At 42.1% G+C, this 22,760-nt stretch overlaps 1 protein-coding gene across 3 annotated transcripts in view; it reads right to left on the bottom strand.

Annotated features, from left to right (window-relative positions):
* The window catches only part of LOC122542730 (protein Smaug homolog 1), a 91,336-nt gene extending 68,943 nt beyond the window's left edge, over positions 1 to 22,393 (bottom strand). The window contains exons 1-2 of one of the 3 annotated variants that reach the window (XM_043680711.1): positions 22,168 to 22,393; positions 6,225 to 6,734 (exon numbers count right to left, since the gene is read on the bottom strand). In XM_043680711.1, the coding sequence (XP_043536646.1) occupies positions 6,225 to 6,420 (196 nt within the window). In that variant the 5' untranslated portion in view covers positions 6,421 to 6,734; positions 22,168 to 22,393. Of the gene's footprint in view, positions 1 to 6,224; positions 6,735 to 21,659; positions 21,679 to 22,167 lie in introns of those variants that run through there. The other 2 variants (XM_043680712.1, XM_043680714.1) reach the window with 2 other exon arrangements.
* Positions 22,394 to 22,760: the final 367 nt, after the last annotated feature.

Here is a 22,760-nt window from a genome sequence, read left to right as displayed (position 1 = left end):
GATCTATCCTGTCTATACTTGACATATGCTTCCTTCTTTTTCTTAATCAAACCCTCAATTTCTTTAGTCATCCAGCATTCCCTATACCTACCAGCCTTCCCTTTCACCCTGACAGGAATATACTTTCTCTGGATTCTTGTTATCTCATTTCTGAAGGCTTCCCATTTTCCTGCCGTCCCTTTACCTGCGAACATCTGCCTCCAATCAGCTTTTGAGAGTTCTTGCCTAATACCGTCAAAATTGGCCTTTCTCCAATTTAGAACTTCAACTTTTAGATCTGGTCTATCATTTTCCATCACTATTTTAAAACGAATAGAATTATGGTCGCTGGCCCCAAAGTGCTCCCCCACTGACAACTCAGTCACCTGCCCTGCCTTATTTCCCAAGAGCAGGTCAAGTTTTGCACCTTCTTTAGTCGGTACACTCACATACTGAATCAGAAAATTGTCTTGTACACACTTAAATTCCTCTCCATCTACACCTTTAACACTATGGCAGTCCCAGTCTATGTTTGGAAAGTTAAAATCCCCTACCATAACCACCCTATTGTTCTTACAGATAGCGGAGATCTCCGTACAAGTTTGTTTCTCAATTTCCCTCTGACTATTGGGAGGGACTATAATACAATCCCAATAAGGTGATCATCCCTTTCTTATTTCTCAGTTCCACCCAAATAATTTCCATGGATATATTTCCAGGAATATCTTCCCTCAGCACAGCTGTAATGCTATCCCTTATCAAAGATGCCACTCCCTCTCCTCTCTTGCCTCCCTTTCTATGCTTCCTGTAACATTTGTATCCTGAAACATTAAGCTGCCAGTCCTGCTCATCACTGAGCCATGTTTGCTTAATTGCTATGATATCCCAGTCCCATGTTCCTAACCATGCCCTGAGTTCATCTGCCTTCCCTGTTAGGCCCCTTACATTGAAATTAATGCAGCTTAATTTATTAGTCCTACCTTGTCTCTGCCTGCCCTGACTGTTTGACTCACTTCTGTTCTCAGCTGTACCCGTCTCAGTTCGATCTCTTTCCTCACTATCTCCCTGGGTCCCATCCCACCACCTTACTAATTTAAATCCTCCCAAGCAGTTCTAACAAGTTTTCCTGTCAGTATATTAGTCCCCTTCCTATTTAGGTGCAATCCATCTTTGTACAGGTCACTTCTACCCCAAAAGAGATTCCAATGACCTAAAAATGTGAATCCTTCTCCCATACCCCAGCTCCTCAGCCATGCATTCATCTGCTCTATCCTCCTATTCCTGCCCTCATTAGCTCGTAGCACTGGGAGTAATCCAGATATTACTACCCTTGAGGACTTCCTTTTTAAATATCTGCCGAGCTCTCTGTAATCTCCCTTCAGAATCTCAACCGTTTCCCTTCTTATATCGTTGGTTCCAATGTGGACAATGATCTCTTGGTGGCCCCTCTCCCCTGTGAGAACATTCTGCACCCTCTCAGACATCCTTGATCCTGGCATCAGGGAAACAACACAACATTCTGCTTTTTTTCTGCTGGCCACAGAAACGCCTGTCTGTACCTCTGACTACAGAATCCACGAACAACTGATCTCTTGGAAGCTGACCTACCCCTCGTTGCATTAGAGCCAGTCTCAATACCAGAAACTTGGCTGTTCGAGCTACGTTCCCCTGAGAATCCAACACCCCCTACATTTTCCCAAACAGCATACCTGTTTGAAATGGGTATATCCACAAAAGACTCCAGCCCTAGGTGCCGACCTCTCTCACCCTTCCTGGAGTTAACCCATCTAAGTGACTGTATCTGAGACTTTCCCACCATCCATCACATACTGTTGCAAATTCCTCATCACTTCTAGCTGTCTCTCCAACCAATCCACACGATCTAATAAGATGGCAGATATAATCCACAGTAACCCTTAAACTCTCTTTAAACTCCCACATCTGACAAGTGCATATCACTGCAAAGGCCATTTTTGCTCCTTCACAATCTACAGACCCAGAAAATAACACCATCTTACTCCTCTACAAACACTGCCCCAGGTTAAATTAATAGCTATGGCTTATATTTTAAGTTTAATCAAGAGACCTATCTCCAAAAACATATAATCAAGAAAGAATCCACTATGCTCACTACTGCAGCCTCTCTCTTGGACAGACTTAAAACAACAATTAACTTATCTGATTCTGTGCTGTGAACTTCACCCAACAGTTCCTCCAAGATTAGTTGTGAATTTCACTGTTTGTTCATTTTCCCAGATGCACTCCCATGTGCAGCGATACACGAATTCAAACAGCAAAGGCGGTAACTGTGCAGGTTCTCTCTCTCTCTCACATGCACTGTCCTCACCATGTGCTTCCTTTGTCTGCTCTTCTCCCTGTTAAACTGCTGTTGTTTTGACTTATTTTTTCCAAAGTTCCAAAACAATGAAACAGCATATAAACAGTAATTGCTGCTCCTGGAATTCGAGGAAATCACCTCCAACACTTAAAATACCTCAAAATAAAAAAGGAGCAGCTCTTACAGCCAGAAATTTTTCCTGCCCTCCATCTTTTATGTTCTTTTTAAGACGGACAGTTCCTTCAGAATACTGAAAAGGGCAGAATATGTTCAGTTGTGGGGTTACACTGGCGGCTGGTGGAAATTACAGATAATCGATTAAATATGGAATTTGAGGATGAATGGATTCCTTTGATTTCTTCCATTCCAGATTACGAAGAAATGAATCAAAACACTTTGTCTATATTGAAGGGGGCTTAAATGAAATGTCATCAAGACGATTAATCTGCTGCATTGGACAACCAGACTCTAATCAAAATCCGTAGAGTTGAAAAGTGCGGTACTGGAAAAGCACAGCGGGTTAGACAGCATCCAAGGAGGAAAGTCGATGTTTCAGGCATAAGCCCTTTATCAAGAAGGTGATGTGTGTGTGTGCATAATGTGTGTGTGTGCATAATGTGTGTGTGTAATGTGCTATTTAGCCACAATTCTTTGATTTAGCCCCTCTTTACAAACTTTGTGGTGTTATGAAATTAAAATTGCTTTTTTTTTAAAACAATTTGGAAAGGAATTTATTAGACAGACGAATGTTTTCAATGGCATCGGAAAAGAAATATATTAAAAGTCAAAAGGCAGTAAGTTCAGGAAAGAAGTTTGAAATCACTTCAGGCAAAAGATGATAGAAATGTGGAACTTTTTCCACAAAAAGCCATAGATGTTAGCTCAATGATTTTTCTAGCCAAGTATATTAAGGCTATGAGCCAAAATGAGTGAGTGGAGTTGGGATACAGATCAGTCACAATACCACTAAAAGCTGGACCAAATCAAAAGGCTGAAATTTTTTTTAGAAATCACTCATACGATGTGGGCATCGTTGGCAGGGCCAACATTTATTGCCTGTCCTTTGTGATCCTTAATGTGGTGGCGAGCTGCCTTCTTAAATGGCAGGCAGTGACCAGTGGGGTACTGCAGGGATCAGTACTGGGACCGCAGCTTTTTACAATATATGTTAATGATATAGAGGATGGTATTAGTAATAACATTTACAAATTTGCTGATGAAACTAAGCTGGGTGGCAGGGTGAAATGTGATGAGGATGTTAGGAGATTACAGGGTGACCTGGACAAGTTAGGTGAGTGGTCAGATGCATGGCAGATGCAGTTTAATGTGGATAAATGTATGGTTATCCACTGTGGTAGCAAGAACAGGAAGGCAGACTACGACCTAAATGGAATCAATTTAGGTAAAGGGGCAGTACAGCGAGATCTGGGTGTTCTTGTACACCAGTCAATGAAAGTAAGCATGCAGGTACAGCAGGTAGTGAAGAAGGCTAATAGCATGCTGGCCTTCATAACAAGAGGGATTGAGGATAGAAGCAAAGAGATTCTTCTGCAGCTATACAGGGTCCTGGTGAGACCACACCTGGAGTACTGTGTGCAGTTCTGGTCTCCAAATTTGAGGAAAGACATTCTGGCTATTGAGGGAGTGCAGCGTAGGTTCATGAGGTCAATTCCTGGAATGGCGGGATTACCTTACACTGAAAGACTGGAGCGACTGGGCTTGTATACCCTTGAGTTTAGAAGACTGAGAGGGAATATGATTGAGACATATAAGATTACTAAAGGATTGGACATTCTGGAGGCAGGAAACATGTTTCCGTTGATGGGTGAGTGCCGAAATAGAGGACACAGCTTAAAATACGGGTTAAACCATTTAGGACAGAGATGAGGAGAAACTTCTTCACCCAGAGAGTGGTGGCTGTGTGGAATGCTCTGCCCCAGAGGGCAGTGGAGGCCCAGTCTCTGGATTCATTTAAGAAAGAGTTGGATAGAGCTCTCAAGGATTGTGGAATCAAGGGTTATGGAGATAAGGCAGGAACAGGATACTGATTAAGGATGATCAGCCATGATCATATTGAATGGTGGTGCAGGCTCGAAGGGCAGAATGGCCTACTCCTGCACCTATTGTCTACTGATTCACTGCAGTCCATGTGTTGTAGGAACACCCTCAACCCCATCAGTGAGGGAATTCTATGATTTTGACCCAAAGACGCTAGCTTACTAAATCATTCATTCCCAAATAAAATCATAGATGATAAAAAATCTCAGGTGATTATACAAATAAAAGCTGTATAAAGATTTAAAGCTTTGCATATAAATATAAATTGATAAAAGCAGAGCTGTTTTTCATAGAACAGTCATATAGTATGGATGTAGGTTTGCTCGCTGAGCTGGAAGGTTCATTTTCAGACATTAAACGTCTGAAAACGAACTTTCCAGCTCAACGAGCAAACCTACACACAGAGCTACAAATCTTCTCAAAACTCGCTAGTCATATAGCATATATCATAGGCATTTTCCTGAATCTGCCAATCTCCTTTGACAACTAATGTCAGTTTATTAGCTACATCAAAATATTTCCAATATCGGATAAATTTTTAGAGCTCTCAATGAAGTATCAACAGTTGAAATTAATATTGTAATAAATACGTAAAACGAAATGACTGACATCAATTAGTTGGGCTGACATTCTGCTTTGCCAAATCCATGTACATAGCCACTAACTAAAACTATGAAATGATCTTGTGCAATTTTTAACTGAAATGATAGATAATTTCATACATCCATATTTAAAACATGTGAAAGATCAGGGTCAAGTGCAAATAAAGAATTGTTATCCTGTCTACTCCCAGCTAGACAAGGTCCAACTTAAATGATTTTAAGGGTGAATTTGGTTTTCCTCTCAGCTTCTAAAGTACAATCAGGCAGTAGTTAACATCAGTATTTTTGATTCAAAGATTGGATGATTCAGTGTGCCTCAATCTGACAAAATAATCATAGACAATATTCATTAAGTGGTCAGACATAAATGTGCATCAATTGTCTACCAGTGCCATTAAAATCATTTCTGTTGTGTGTAATATAGACAGTGGAAGATCGTAATATCACTGGGTTGATAATCCAGTACCCCAAACTAATTTTCTAGATACACGGGTTCAAATCCCATCCTGAAGAAGGGCTTATGCCCGAAATGTCGATTCTCCTGCTCATTGGATGCTGCCTGACCTGCTGTGCTTTTCCAGCAACACATTTTTCAGCTCAAATCCCATCATGGCAGAAGAAGAAATTTGAATTCAATAAGAAAATATGGACTTAAAAAAACTGGCTTCAGTGACCATGTCGATTGTTGCAAAAAAAAACTGATTCATTAACGTCCTTTAGGGAAGGAAATCTGCTGTCTTTACCAGATCTGGACTTCATGTCCAGAATCATAGTGATATAGTTGACTCTTAACTGCCCACTCACTAAATAGGATGGGCAGTCAAATGCTGGCCTAGTGACACCCATATTGCATGGATTAATTTTTAAAAATCCGACAGTAAATAATCAACTACTTAATCCAGAAACTACTGTCTAAAATCTCCAATTTTAAATGCCATAAAACAGCATATTTTCAGAGATAAAAAATCCAAGTGTTTAAATACTGACTCAAAGTCCTCAGCTGGGAATTTGATTAACTACATGCATTAGGCTACTTGCTCTATGCAGCCAAGCCAACTGAATGAGGAATACAGCAGTAAGCCTGCATGAACTTGCACTACATCAGTTCTTGCTGCCAACTGCCATTCAATAATCCATACTGCAAAATGCAAGAGTATGAAAATTCCAGCTTTCATTAAAACATCGAAAGACAAGAATTTTAATTAATTTTGATGACTGAGGCCCAGGTTGAAGGAAACAAGACTTACCAGCATCATTGGCTTCACCTTCTAGTATGTGGATGTCAGTGCAGTCGGCCAGCGAATGCTCCAAGCAGATCTGAAGAAAGCGAGCCTGGGTCCGACTGACCCTCTTCAACAGAGATAACAGGGCTACTGTCTGCTCACATTCATTCCATCCTTTAAACCACCCAGCTAGCACACCAACTTGATCCCGAAACATCATGATCGCAAGCCTGCACGATTATCTGTCTCTCTCTCTCTCTGGCTCCCAACTGACAGAAGAACGTCACATGTTTTCAGCTTGGATAGTAAGATTACCGACTTTGTAGGAGTCGGTGTCTTTTCTGTCCAAACATTTTGAGGCGATCCAATATTCTCTTTTCACCAGCCCCCTCTCCTTCAAGATGCAACAGTCCAAGAGACCACCGTCAACACTGGCAATTGAATGATGAAACAATTTCAGGAGAGTTCTGATAGGAGACCATTGAAAGCTTCTTTCGTAATCTTGCCTCTTGAAGTTAGGGTTTCATGTTGTCACTGTTTAAAACAAAACAAAAACATCAATAACATAGTAATGCTAAATACACATTTTCTAAGTGGACTTTTGAGCCAATTTCTACAATTCTCTTTTCTCCTTGGACACGCTTTGTGCAATTCATTCTGCTCTTAGGTCTTCACCGAAACCTGTATGTATTGTTAAGAAATAAACTGAGAACTACTCTCTTTTCTCCAAGTGTTGCAACTAAAATTGGAAATCTGAAGTGACAAAAAAGTTCAATCTCCCTCCAACATTTATGCCTACTATTCCTGCCTTCCACGTTATCACAGACCTTTCCCTTGAACTTCTTCCCCACCTGCCCCTCATTAACTTAAAGACTGATCCCATTTTAAATTTTCCTTAGTCATGATGCAAGTTCAACAACCTGAAATGTTAACTTAATTTTTATCCCCACAGATGCAACCTCACTTGCTAAGTATTTTCAGCTTATTTCAGATTTCCAACATCTGCTCTATTCTGATTTTTTGAATCCCCATACTCTGTTGCTGGCACCCAGTCATGCAGCAACATACAAGACAGATTGACATAGGTGTGGGGAGAATTGAGAGCACCAATTCATGGCTTGCTACATGGATACCCACAGGTGCAGGCCCACATAAACTGACACTTGCAGAAACACCAACTTGGTTTCAGACTTCAAAATTTTCTTTTGACAAAATCAAACATGCATGGTTAAGTTTTTGCAAATTTAATTATAATCACATTCAATACTTTTCTTTAGAAATGATATTCTAATGGGAGCACTCTGGAGTAGGAATATTTACATTTATGGGAATGATTCCTTTTACAACACATTTCTCCCTGCACTCAGGACATCATAGAGAGCTTAAGCTTAACAAGAACAGGAAAAATGTGCATGCTGAGGAGAGATAGTACTGGTCACAGGAAAGGAGGAGGAAGAGTACCAATGAATTTAGAACACCTGTAAAGAAAATACATTTTTGGTTTCAGAACGTAACAGCAACACATACAAAAAGTGATCTATATAAATAAGTTATCAACTGGGTAGATACTGCATCCGGTACATCTCCAAAAATTTTGAATGATTGAATTAACACAAACTTTAGGAACATACAAAAAGCCTATTGTCTGCAGTGTATTAGATTATTAGATCCCAATTACACAATGAACTCAATGAATCATACCCAAATGTGCATACAAACACAAAAACTAAGTCATAATTCTTCTAAAAAACAATATTTTTCAACCACCCCACCTCAGGCCCACCCCTTTTGCAGTCCCATCTGGAACAGTTATTAAGCCAAGAACTAACTCCCAGTGTATGACATCATTTCTGCAGCCATCTACATCTGGTATTCATTAGCATTCAAAGAGCACTCAGCATTGGCACACACTGGATAGAGAGAGAAAAATCTGTATAAAATCACACTGCAAATCACTCAAACGGAAACAGGACTTTCTCTTTACAGTCAGGTCTCTGAATAGTGAAAATACCCTGTTTAATTTCAGAGTACATTTCACTGCAATTAGGGCTTGCATGTTGATTTTGAAATAGGTTAAAACTAAATAATCCCACAATGGCATGACTGAATCTGTTGCTCAGTACAGCTCAAAGTTTGATTCCTTATTTTATGCCGAGGAATGGGTCAAATCAGAGTTCTATACTACAAATGGCTTCATTGTCTGGTGGTAGGAATGGTGAAGAAGATGGGAAACCAAGGTTTCCCCTCACAATCATGACTCCATTTTGATTGGGAGCATCAAAACAACGTATAAAGATAGGATCAGGCCAATCTATTATATTCTCCCACTGTCAACAGCCTGCTGACATTTTGCAGAGTGATACATGAAACAGGGAAACTTAGACAAGGTATATAGTACCATATGGAACACCATAATCTGGAAGAAACGATTCAGTTAGACAGACCATGGAGCAGCTTCAATACAAGCTCCTGATTTCAACAGGGAGAAAGTGAGGACTGCAGATGCTGGAGATCAGAGCTGAAAAATGTGTTGCTGGAAAAGCGCAGCAGGTCAGGCAGCATCCAAGGAGCAGGAGAATCGACGTTTCGGGCATAAGCCCTTCTTCAGGAATGAGGAGGGTGTGCCAAGCAGGCTAAGATAAAAGGTAGGGAGGAGGGACTTAGGGGAGGGGCATTGGAAATGCGATAGGTGGAAGGAGGTTAAGGTGAGGATGATAGGCCAGAGAGGTCAGGAAGAAGATTGCAGGTCAAGAAGACGGTGCTGAGTCCGAGGGTTAGGACTGAGATAACGTGGGGGAGGGGAAATGAGGAAGCTGGAGAAATCTGCATTCATCCCTTGTAGTTGGAGGGTTCCTAGGCAGAAGATGAGGCGCTCTTCCTCCAGGCATCGTGTTGCCATGGTCTGGCGATGGAGGCGGCCAAGGACCTGCATGTCCTTGGTGAAGTGGGAGGAGGAGTTAAAGTGTTCAACCACGGGGCAGTTGGGTTGGTTGGTGCGGGTGTCCCAGAGGTGTTCTCTGAAACGTTCCCCAAGTAGGCGGCCTGTCTCCCCAATGTAGAGGAGGCCACATCGGGTGCAACGGATGCAGTAAATGATGTGTGTGGAGGTGCAGGTGAATTTGTGATGGATATGGAAGGATCACTTGAGGCCTTGGAAGGAAGTGAGGGGGGAGGTGTGGGCGCAAGTTTTGCATTTCTTGCGGTTGCAGGGGAAGGTGCCGGGAGTGGAGGTTGGGTTGGTGGGGGGTGTGGACCTGACGAGGGAGTCACGGAGGGAGTGGTCTTTCCGGAACGCTGATAGGGGAGGGGAGGGGAATATATCCTTGGTGGTGGGGTCTGTTTGGAGGTGATTTCAACAGCACAACCAGAGGACAGTGCTCAAACTTACTAGGCCTATTTTTTCATGATCAATTTACAAAGAGATCTTTAATACAGAAACCTAAAAGCATGTCATATTTCTATTTCATGGGCTATGGATAGCAAGCTGCTTGCAAAAAGTTTCATTTGAAATTTAACTTGTTCAACAGTTAAGCAAGAAAAATCACAGGGTCTTCAGAAACCGACTGCTTACACATAAATCGCCCCATCCTGCAACTGGTTTAGCCAAACTCACTGGCCTTGTTTCACCACAATACTATCCAGGAAGCTCATGATCCATAAAATGACAACACAACGCACAGTTGTGTAGAAAAAAGCCCAAACTCAATGGCTGGAATGCCACCTACTTATGCTCTCAGCTAATGGGCTGCAATAGGTGGAGAAAAGTTGGGAGTAATGGCAAGAAATGTTCAATTATCACACCGTGCTCATCTTGTAAACATTAAATAATAAAACAAAATATCAAGAACCTTGTTCTCAGCTTAAATGATAAATTTTACTTTGTGTTTCATACTAAACACTATCTTCAGCATAGACTGCTACTTTGATAACTCAATAGGCAATTGCACTGCAACACGTGATTCTAAATGACAGACAATTGTACACTGAACGCCGGTCCTCACGGGAAACTAGGATGCACAGATCACAGCCATGGCCACTAACTAGGAGGGGGAGAAAAATTTCCCAATAGTTCCTATTTCTGATCTTTCAATCCATGTTGGAAAATGCTTTTTCACATTAGGCAAGGGTTAGATAAGATCTGCTGGTGATATCTTCTATGATTAAATTTCCTGCTAACACTAGGTTGAAAAGTGAATTATCATTTGAGTGAGGGTTAAGTGAGAGCTGGATCCCATGTCACTATATTCAGGAGGGGCAAGGGGTATATTGATAGTTACATTTCCTCGTAATGAAAGAGGAGCTACCTATTGCACTAACTACAAAAAATGGATTCAGGACTTCATTTGTACTGTAGATTGAAATCATTAGAAATTATTGGCAACTACACAGCACCTTTAAATATAATAACACATTCTAAGCCACTTCAAAGATGCACTGAATATTAAAAATCCACAAAGACAGAGGTGTGTTTTAGGAGCATCTCAAGTGAGGACAGAAAGAAAGCAATAGTGAGATATTGAGGGGGGTTTTAGATTCTGGATGTAAGTTTGCTCGCTGAGTTGGAAGGTACACTTTCAAACGTTTTATCACTATACTCGGTAACATTAGTGAGCCTCTGGTGAAACACTGTTGTTACGACCCCCTTTCTATTGTGTGTGTTGAGGTTAGAACTTTATTTCAACGAGCCACCACACACTGCAGCACCAAGGAACTACGAAGAGCAGAAGAAAGTCATATGAACATTGTATTCAAAAGAGCACAGGTACCCAATGAACACAGTCCGACAATTTGTTTTTCTTTGTTGCTGAGAAAAAGACAAAATGCGCCCAGAAACCCTAGCCACTCTGCCCTACATAGACGTCTCTGAAATGATTGCCAGACTACTCAAGACCTCTTGGCATTATGGTAGCCCACAAACCCACACACTAAAATACTAGCTAATGAACTTAAAAGATCCTATACAGACAACAAGCAAAATGAATGTCATTTACAAAATATACCTTGCAAGAACGGTCACAAACACTACATTGAACAAACAGGCAGAAAACTAGCCACCAGGATACATGAACATCAACTAGCCACAAAAAGACATGACCCACTCTCACTAGTATCTTTACATACAGAGGAGGAAGGACACCACTTTGACTGGGATGACACATCCATTCTAGGACAAGCCAAACAGAGACATGCACAAGAATTCTTAGAAGCATGGCATTCCAACTGGAACTCTGTCAACAAACACATTGACTTGGATCTCATCTATCAGCCTCTAAGAAAAATGAACAGGAAGCACATCACAACCTGAAATGATGTCACCACCCCAAGGAAACCTAAACACAAATAGAAAACAGGCCATAACACCAGTAGTTAACTGGAGGCTCACTGATGATGTTACCTAGCATGGTGACAAAACATCTGAAAACAAACCTTCCAGCTCAGCCAAACTTACACCCAGAATCTTAATCTGAGCTACAAATCTTCTTCAAACTCATTAAGGGATTTGAGAGTTTAGTGTCGAGTCAGATACATTCATTGTTACCAATGGTGGTGTGAACAAAATCAGGCTTGCACAAGAAAGCAAAGTAGATGGGAGCACAGAGAGCTAGTGTGGTTGCAGGGCTGAAGGAGATGGCAAAGATATGAAGGGACAAGGCCATTTGATCATGCACCAATGTAAATATAAGGAGGGCAGGTAGCAAAACAAGTTAAGACAGAAGCTCGAGAACATTCTAAACTCTGCTTGTGAATGGTAGCAGTGCCTTGGAATAGTCAAGGCATGAATGGGAATTTCAGCGACAGACAAGAACCTAAGAAACAGGAGTATAGTTTACTGGGCCTGGTCCACAAACGAGCCGAAGAAATGACAAAGTCATGCACTACTGATCCAGAAATGTTCTTACAGATGAAGTAAATATAGAAATCTTATCCCAAGTTTGATATAACATTAAGATTCCGAACAGTGTGGTTCAGTCTGAAGAGTTGCCAATACACAGGCTCAGAAATTAGGGAATGGAGTTTGCATATTTCTTGTCTAAAAATCCTTAAAGGGGAGTCAGAGGTAGATAAGATACTGAAAGTGTTTGATATTTTTGCCTTTATTGGTCAGAACATAGAGTATAGAAGTTCACAGGACATATTCAGCTGTACAGAACATTGGTTAGGCCACACTTGGAATATCGTGTGCAATTCCGGGGTCTCCCTCCTATAGGAAGGATGTTGTTAAACTTGCCAGGGAGGTAAATTAAACTTTTAATAACTTACCTTGTGAATGGGCAGAGCGCACACTGAACAGGAGCAAACACAGGACTGCTGGGTAAGTGAGGTAATATATTTGGACGGCTGCTTTACCCGAAACACTACTTAGTGTCTCCCACCTATCCTCGTCCTCTAACCAAAAAAATAAGGTTCTGTGCATTAATTCGGTAAGGTTGCCAGTTGTTTTCAATAGTCTCTTTAGGAATTCAGGACATTGAAAATGTTCCTCCTGTAGGATGCATGAGGTAAGAGTCTCCACTAGTGTCTCCATTGACTTCACCTGTGGGAAGTGCACCCAACTCCAGCTCCTCGAAAACCACATTAGGAGCTGGAGTGGGATAAACTTCGGATCATTTGGGAGATAGAGGGGGTAGTAGAGAGAAGTTACAGGGAGGTAGTCTCACCTCAGGTACAGGAAAAAGGTAGATGGGTTACAGTCAGTGGACAGAAAGGGAACAAGTAGACAGTGCAAGGATCCTATGTGGTGTTCCTCTCAATAACAGTATACCATTTTGGTTACTGCTTTGGTGGTGGTGGTGGTGGGTTGTTTAACAACCTGCCAGGAGAAAGCCAGTGGCCAGGTGTTTGGCAATGATTCTGGCTCTTTGGCTCAGATAATGGTGGGGGGGGGGGGCGAATAGAAAAATACTAGTTGGACTCCTGGAAGCTATGTTGCTGCCCAGGTGCCAGGGTCTAGGATGTCTCTGATCGAGTCTACAAGATTCTGAAGGGGTTGGGTGAGCAGCCAGAAGTCATGGTGCATATTGGCATCACGACATAGCTAAGAAAAGGGATGAGGATCTAAAGTGATTTCAGGGAATTAGGTTGGAAGCTAAAATGCAGGATGAGCAGAGTAGTAATCTGAGGATTACTACTGGTGCCACGTGTTTGTGAGGCAAAGAAAAGTGAGCGAGTGCAGCTAAATATACAGCTACTGAACTGGTACAAGAGGGAGGGCGTCAGATACATAGATCATTGGGGTACCTTCTGGGGAAGGTGGGACCTGTACATGAAGGACAGTCTGCACTTAAAACTGGAGGGACACCAATGTCCTGGGTGGGACATTTGCTGGAGCACTTCAGGAGAGTTCAAACTAGTTTGGCAGGGGGATGGGAACCAGAGATATAGATCAGAGGAGAGGGTAGTTGTTGAAAAGGGCAGAAATAGAATGCAGAGAGTCTGTCAGGAACGATACATTGTTGATAGGGCAAAGAGATGGGTTAAAGTGAGTCTGGTTCAATGCAAGGAGTGTCAGGAATAAGAGTGATGAACTTTGGGGCATGGATCAGTACTTGGAACTACGATGTTGTGGCCATAATGGAGACATGGATTTCACAGGAATGGTTGCTGGATGTTCCAGGGTTTAGACCTTTTAAAAAGACCAGGGTAAAAGAGGAGGGGGAGTAGCATTGTTAGAGAAAAGGAGATTGTTGAGGAGAGTTTGTCTATTGAGTCAGTATGGGTAGAAGTCAGAAACAGGAAAGGAGCAGTCACTTTATTGGATGTTTTCTATAGACCCTCCCCCCTCGCCCCACACACACACACAATAGCAGCAGAGAGATGGAAGAAGATTGGACAGCAGATCTTGGAGAGGTGCAGATGTAACAGAGTTGTTGTATGGGTGACTTCAACTTCCCCGATACTGATTGGAACCTCTTGAGCGCAGATGGTCCGGATGAAGCCGATTGTCAGGTGTGTCCAGGAAGGATTCCTGGCTCAATATGTAGATAGGCCAACGAGGAGGCAGGCCATATTGGATTTGATGCTAGACAATGAGCCAGGCCAGGTGTCAGATCTCTTGGTGGGACAAGATTTCAGTGAGTGACCACAACTGCCTCACCTTTACCATAGCCATGGAGAAGGACAGGACAGTTTGGGAAGGTATTTAATTGGGAGGGGGGAAATTATACTGCTATTGGACAGGAGCTGGAGTATAAATTGGGAACAATTGTTCTATGGGAAATGCACAACATAAATGTGGAGGCTGTTTAAGGAGCACTTATTGTCCCACTGAGACAGGCAAGGAATGGTAAGGTGAACGAGCCTTGGATGACAAGAGGAGCTTCTCGTCAAGAGGAAGAAGGATGCTTATTTAAGGATGAGGAAGCAAGGATCAGGCACAGGTTTAGAGAATGGGTAGCTAGGAAAGAACTCAAATGGACCGAGGACAGCTAGGAGGGGTCACAAAAAAGCCTTGGCGGGAAGGATTAGGGAAAACTCAAAGGCGTTCGATGCTTACTGGAGGAATAAGAGAATGATCAGAGGGAGGGTAAGGCCGATCAGAGATAGTGGAGGGAGCTTGTGCCTGGTATCTGAAGAGGTGGGGGAGGCCCGAACAGTTTTCGGCTTCAGTATTCACTCGAGAGAGGGACCTTGTTGATTGTGGGAACACCGTGGACCAGGTTAATAGACTTGAACAGATTGATATTAAGGAAGTGGATGTGCTGGAAACTCTGGGAAGCATCAAGATAGAAAAGTCCCCAGGGCCAGACCAGATATATCCAAGGTTACCACAGTAAGTGAGGAATGAGATTGCTGCGCCTCTGGCCATGATCTTTGTATTCTCACTCTCCATGGAGTAGTACCAGATGACTGGAAGGAGGCAAATGTTGTTCCTCTGTTGAAGAAAGAGAATAGGGATATCCCTAGGAATTATAGACCAGTGAGTCTTACATCTGGATAAATGCGAAATGATTCATTTTGGAAGATCAAATTTGAATGCTGAATACAGGGTTAAAGACAGGATTCTTGACAGTATGGAGGAACAGCAGGATCTTGGAGTCCACAAACATAGGTCCCTCAAAGTTGCCACCCAAGTTGAAAAAGTTGTTAAGACAGCATACGGTGTTTTGGCTTTCATTAACGGGGGATTGAGTTTAAAAGCTGTGAGGTGTTGCTGCAGCTCTATAAAACCCTCGTTAGACCACACTTGGAATATTGTGTCCAGTTGCATTATAGGAAAGATGTGGACGCTTTAGAGAGGGTGCAGAAGAGATTTACCAGGATACTGCCTGGATTGGAGGGCTTGTCTTATGAAGAGAGGTTGAGTGAGGTCTGGTTTTCACACTGGAGAGAAGGAAGAAAGGGGTGACTTGATAGAGGTATACAAGACAATGAGAGGCATAGATAGAGTAGAGAGCCAGAGGCTTCTCCCCCAGGGCAGAATTGGCTGTCACGAGGGGTCATAATTTTAAGGTGATTGGAGGAAGGAATAAGGGAGATGTTAAATGTAGGTTCTATACATAGAGTGGCGAGTGAGTGGAATGCAGCGCCAATGGAGGCAGGAGAGTCGGAGACATTAGAGTCATTAAAGTGACTGCTGGAAGCACATGGATGGCAATAAATTGATGGGTCTGTAGGTTAGGTTGATCTTAGATTAAGATAAATGCTCGGCACAACACTGTTCTGTGCTCTAAACACATGGTCACTTGGATGAGGTATCAGACAGCAAATGGTGTTCACAAAACCGCCTTTTTTTCTTTTGAATCTACATTTTTCTGAAATAAAAGGGAGTGTGCTAAAATACCTGAAATGGTATTTTCTCATATGTTCCTGTGAAGAGGAAAACAGAAAACATGTACTCCTCTTGGAAACCAGAACGTGAATGACAAAAAAGCCAAAAATATTGCAGACATGAACATCTGAAACAAACTAGAAGATATAGTAAACACATGGGTCAGTACTGATGAAGACAGAGACTCACATTTTGAAGATTTAACACTAAAAAAAATACACATCAAAATGTGTTGATTCTCTTAGCTGCTGATTGACCGGTTGTATTTCTAGCATTTTTGTTTTAAGATACTGGTGGTGGTTTGAGGAAAGGTGATACTCAGTTCCTTCAACTACATAAGGCACATGTTGAAGAAACACAGTATGAGGGGTAAAATGGTGAATGGGCTTACCTAGGAATAAATATTGAGATGTATAACTATTCATGTTATACATTAATGATTTGCAATTTTTGAGAAGATTTGTAGCTCAGGTTGTAAGTTTGCTCGCTGAGCTGGAAGGATTGTTTTCAGATGTTTTGTCACCATGCTAGGTGACATCATCAGCGAGACTCCGGTGAAGCACTGGTGTTCTATCCTGCTTTCTATGTGTGTGTGTTGGTCTGTTAAGGTGGATGATATCATTTCTGGTTCTTTTTCTCAGAGGTTGGTAAATGAGGTCCAAATCAATGTGTTTATTGATGGAGCTCTTGTTTGAATGCCAGGCCTCTAGGAATTCCCGTGCGTTTCTCTGTTTAGCCTTTCCTAGGATGGCTGTGTTGTCCCAGTTGAAGTGGTGTCCTTCTTTGTCTGTATGTAAGGATACTAGTGATAATGAGTCATGTCTTTTGGTGGCTAGTCGGTATTAGTGTATCCTGGTAGTTTGTTTTCTGCCTGGTCTGTCCAATGTAGTGTTTGCTACAGTCCTTGCAAGGTATTTTGTAAATGATATTAGTTTTGCTGGTTGGTGGTAATAGGGTCCTGAAGGTTTATTAGTAGCTGTTTCAGTGTGTTGGTAGGTTTGTGGGCTACCATGATGCCAAGGGGTTGGTGTCGTTAATGATTTAGATTAATGAACTGAGGGCATTGCTGCTAAGTTTGCAGATAGATAGTGTTGAGGAAGCAGGAAGGCTGCAGAAGGACTTAGACAGGCTAGGGAGGTGGGTGAAGAAGCGGCAAATGGAATACAATTTGGGAATATGAGAGGTTATGCACTTTGGTAGGAAGAAAAGGTGTCGACTATTTTTTTACATGGGGAAAGGCTTCAGAAACCTGAAGCACAAAGGGACCTGGGTGCCTTAGTTCAGAATTCTTTTAAGATTAATGTGCAGGTACAAATGGAACATTAACATTCATTTCAAGATGGTTAGAATACAAGAGCAGAAATATACTGCTAAGGTTTTATAAGGCTCTGGTCAGGCTGCATTTGGAACATTGAGAACACTTATGGGCCCTGTATTTAAGGATGGATGTGCTGGCATTGGAGAGGATCTAGGGGAAGTTTACAATGATCCCAGGGATGACGGGCTTGTCAAATGAGCAAGTGTTGAGAACTCTGGGTCTGTACTTGGAGTTTACAAAGATAAGCGTGATCTCGTGAAACTTAGAATATTGAGAGGCCTAGATAGAATGGACGTTTCCACTAGGAAAGACTAGGAACTGAGGGTACAGCCTCAGAATGAAGGAGTGGCCCTTCAGAACTAAAATGAGAAGGAATTTCTTCAGCCAGAACTTGGTGAATCTGTGGAACACATTGCCACAAAGGGCTGTGGAGGCTAAGTCATTGAATGCATTTAAGACCAGTTTATACAAGTCTTTAATTAGTAAGGGCATCAAAAGCTATGGGGAAAAGGCAGGAGAACGAGTTGAGAAACATAACAGCCACAATCTAATGGCAGAGCAAATTAGAGGGGCTGAATGGCTTAAGGTCTTATGGCCTTAACTTCTCAAACATTCGCACTGCAGTATCCAGAAGGACAAATTCACATTTGTTAAGAGCAAATCCAGAACAGGTCACCAGACAGCTCTTTTATCCCCTGGATGACTAAAGGTAGGAAGGACTCAGGCATATGTTCCTGTGAAGATGAAAACGGAAAACATGGACACAATTCAGATGTGGTAAAATGATAGCATTGGTGCGTCAAGAACACAGCTCAGATGGACTGAGTTATTCTTCAACCAAATTAATTTCAAAAGTGAGCTGGATAAAGGAGATAGGGAGAAAATGTTCCTGCTTGAAAAAGGAACAAGGACAAATGGACATAGATTTAAAATTGTATTCAAACAAAGCATGGGTGATAAGAAAAAGCTTTTTCACTAGGGTGGAGAATGCACTGTCTCAGAGTAGTGGAGGTAGTTTCAATTGAGGCATTCAAGAGGGCATTAGATGATTTGGATAAAAATAAAACAAGCATATGGGAAAAGAGCAAGAGATTGGCACTAGGCAATGATGCTCACTTGAAGGGCCAATGCAGACGATAGGCACAACAACTTTCTTCTGTACGATAAGACATCTGCTTTCTGTGAAGACTACATTTTTGAAACCCACAACTAGAAAAGAAAATGTCTTCAATTGCTCCTTTGCATCCTGAAAACCAGGATTCCTGACTACCAGGAAACTGAAAAACAATTGGTTTCAAACCAATTATATCATCCAACCTCTCTCATGTGCTCAGTGTTCAGCTGGGAATCTTTGTTGAATTTTAGTTGTGGTTTGGTAAATAACATTCACATACTAGCTTGAGTGTTGTAGATTAGAGTCCCACTCTAGACACAAATAATCCAGACTGACACTCCCACGTGCAATCCTAGGGTGCACTGAGGCGTTACTTTTCAGACAAGATGCTCAACTAAGAGAAAAGACTAGTTCTCAGTCTGATATCAAATATTGCTATGGGATGTTTTCAGAGACAAGCCCTGGTCAGTATTTCTCTCTAAATCAGGTGAAGTAGATGGGATGATGTTCTTTGTGGAGCTTACTGTGCACAATTGGCTGCCACACTGTACTTTTAAAACTTCATCATGGTTTTAAAGTACTTTGAAACATTCTGACTTATGAAGGTGTTGTATAGATGCAAGTCTATCTTTCTTGAGCAATACAATTTGTTAGCAGCAACAACCCTCTGGAACCTCACCCAAAGAACCAGCCAAGACAGCCCACGTCATGATCCTGTACAACCTCTTAGGACCAATCCCATGACTGCTTCTATACACTTGGGACTAGGGCTCACTAAATTGCAGCCAGGAACAGAAAGCCTGTTTTATGTTTTCTCTTCCATGATCCAGTGGTATTAAGCTCACTGACATGAGCCCTCACTGCCACCACAGATCAGGAATTAAGCTAGAGATATTCAGGTCCACATAGCCTCGTGCAAGCCAGATGAGTACAGCATCATGAATCATAGGTTATAAAGTATCAGTACCCCTGTCCTCGCACTTAATTCTAATCTATACACAGAATCAGACAAAACAAAACTACTTCAGCTTCAATGTACTTTTTGTATTCTGCTGTCATGCAATATTAAAATATTTCCAAATTAAACATCAGCCTTTTCTTAAATATCTCTTTACCTACAAATTACTTTAAACAATTTATACACCACAAAACAAGTCAGGTTAGCTGCTGCATCACTGCCCTGTTGTGCAGCTGAGCCATACAGCAGCAGAATGTCCAAGGTCTGATCTTGGCTGATCATAAAGGAGGCAACTATGGCGCTACAGGTAGTTTTGCTTCTAAGCTGACAGGTGGAGAATAAATCAGCCAGAGTCATACTGCTTATCATAAGAGCATCCTGCCCTTTTGACCATTCTGAAAAGTGTAGTCAAAAGTCAGATTCATCATTCACCCACAACAGAAGATTGATAGGTGACAAATTGTTAACTGTCAAAATTATGGAAAGACAAGTTGGAAAAAGGGAAGTCTGGTGATAGATACTGGAGAGGAATTGCAAAGATGAAACAGATTCAACCAACAAAGAAAACTGAGACTTATTTTGAAAGTATCAGATGCTTTTGGTGTCATTACTGCCTTTCTCAAGTTAGTCAAATACTATGCTGCCAGAATTTTAAAAAGAGCCACACAACCCCACCCCAAACTCCATATCACTGCCCCCAAGCCCACATTTTGGGCCATCAGCCAGATTAGACTAACTGCTGACACCCAACCTACCAAATACACTTGCACTCTTCCAGAAAGATCGTTGTTAACTACCGGCTGAGGTCCTCACCAAGGTGCAGAGATGGGAGACTGATGTTAAGCTTACTTTGGTGAGTCTCGATTATGGAAAAGAAACCAGCCAGCAACCCTGCTCTCATTATTGACCAGGCTACCTCACACGGTTGAATAGCCAACGATAATCGCCACAAAGACTCAGATGAATAAAAAGGGCACCTGGTTGGTACAAGTCAGAAGCAGCATATATATAAGCAGAATACATCAAGTGCAGCAAATAAGCATTCTCAATAAACTTATCAAATAATAAGGCACAAGTGAGGACTGTAGATGCTAGAAATCAGAGTCTAGATGACAGTGGTGTTGGAAAAACACAGCAGGTCAGGTAGCATCCAAGGAGCACTTGTCAAATAATAAATCTAAAATGAATTTCTCTTCTATGGCTCAATATAAAAGAACCCTCCAAAGTTGGGCTCAAACCCAGAATAAACATTTTGCCCTGGGAGCAAAGAAAACCCAAGCACAAGACTGTCAAGCCAGACTTCTTGACAGTCTCAATGCATTCACAACATGAAGCTCACAGCAAAAAAAATCCTCAATTCAGAAATCTAACTCTGAATGGGTACAGCAAAATTTAGATTGTAGCCAATCCCAGGTTTCACCAGTGTTCAGGCATGAGAGAGAGAGGGGAGGGGGATCCACTGTATATTTTAATGAGGAATTATTTCATGTTCACATTATGTCCAAAGTGGGAAGGTACAGCACTCAATATTAATCATCTTACCATATTTAAAGTCATACTACTTTGGAATACTCAACAATAAACTGAAACGTTGAATGTAATTGGCATTCAGCCTTTAAGTGAGAACAGTTTCCTTTCACCATCAGTTGTTAATTCATAATTCACATCAGCAGATAATCATGAGCAACAGGTAACTCACAGGTTGCAGTTAGCCAACCACAACAAAAACTGTACTAATAAAGTTAGCCAAGGTGCTTTTCAAAAATATTAAACTTGTTAATCATAACTTTTTGACATCAAGTTTAATAGATGTTAAAATATGCTAAAACTCCCTAACAAGAGAAGTTCACCATACCGAACAACTCACATACAATATTTTGAATAGATGTAAAATTCATTCTTTAGACTAATCATACACTGTGTACACAAAAAACACTCTTGACAACACACTGATATTTATAACTTTTAGGTAGATATAGCAGGACACCAAAATTATAAATAGAACAGGACCAGTTCTTTTTTAAGCTACAAAATGATCTGAAAGTGATGACACGAACAGTTCAGCTGTGTCATGCAATCTTTTTTCAATCAAACTCACTAAAATGCTGCAATGAGTTCTATTTCAGAGTAAAAGTAATCTTCCTCCCTTAAATATGCTTTCCCACAAGAGGGTATAAAAAAGAACCAAAGAAAGAATACCAGACTGAAATTCCTTTGAAAACAAAATAAAAAAAAAATAGAATAAAAAAAAGTGGCGGGGAAGCAGATCTGGAGGCAAAAGAGGGAGAAGATCTACATACCAACGCTCAGACTTTCCACCAGGATGGAGTAGGTTTGCCTTGGGAACTGGGGTGGGTTTTTATTTGGTGTGTTGTGAGAGTGAGTGGGAGATAAATGATAAAACGTGAGGCTGAGCAGCTTTGGCTTCTCCTCACAGCCACCTCTCCCTCCCCCCTTTTCCCACACACGCAGAGACATGAGATGTTTGTGGTTTTACTCCCCTCCCTTTCCAGGCCAGGGGAATGGTCAACACCCTCTGTCCAGCCCCACAGCCAAACCCCTCCAACCCTCAGCCCGTCACGGAGGCACTTCAACACCCATCACCCCTTCCCTACCCTACCCTACCCTCCCTCAAGTGATGTTCGAGGCCTAACCCTCCTCTTCCCGTTCCCCGTCTCTCTCTCCCCCACCCCAACATGTTTCTAAAAAGGGGAGGGGGGGTGAGGAGAAAATAAAAATAAATGTCATCCAATCGACCCCGTTCGACAGCCCGTACCCGACATTTAGTCAAAAACATCAATTATTTACCCATCCGCCGTCGAATTTTCTCGATTTTTCCCCCCTCCTCACCTGTGGTGCTGAGGTGGATGATGGGGGAGGGGGGGGGTTCCAATGGCGGGCCCCCACGTCGGAAGGGGAGGGAGGGGGGGGCGGGGAAGGAGGGAGAAAATCGGCCGCGCCAAACCTGCCAGGTCGCACTAACTTGATGGGGGCTTCGCCGTCGGCCTTCGCTCATTGATGGGTGCTGTGGCCTGCCCCTCTCATCTACCGCGGTTCCATTGGTTAATCGAGCTGTCCATCTTACGGTAGCCCCGTCATCACGTTCGGTTGCCATCGGAGGAGCGGGCGGGATTAGGACGTGATGTCACAGTGTGCCGGAAACTATGGGATAGCGGAGGCGCAGGGCACGCCGGGGGTTGTAGTTCTTAATCCTCCCATCGCTCTCAGGGCGCATCCCGAACAACAACAACTTGAGTTTATATAGCGCCTTGTCATCGCAGTGGCAATGTCTTCCCTCTCGAGATGATGGGATGGTCATCAAACAAAATTCGAGGAATGAGCGACCCATGAGATGTTTTAGGATAAATTTTTGGTGAAAGTTTAGAGCAGTAATATTATAG

Source organism: Chiloscyllium plagiosum, chromosome 41 (assembly GCF_004010195.1).
Source record: "Chiloscyllium plagiosum isolate BGI_BamShark_2017 chromosome 41, ASM401019v2, whole genome shotgun sequence".
In the NCBI taxonomy this organism is placed as follows: Eukaryota; Metazoa; Chordata; class Chondrichthyes; order Orectolobiformes; family Hemiscylliidae; genus Chiloscyllium; species Chiloscyllium plagiosum.
Note: the sequence above shows the minus strand (reverse complement) of the source record. Positions and strands in the feature narration are given on the sequence as shown.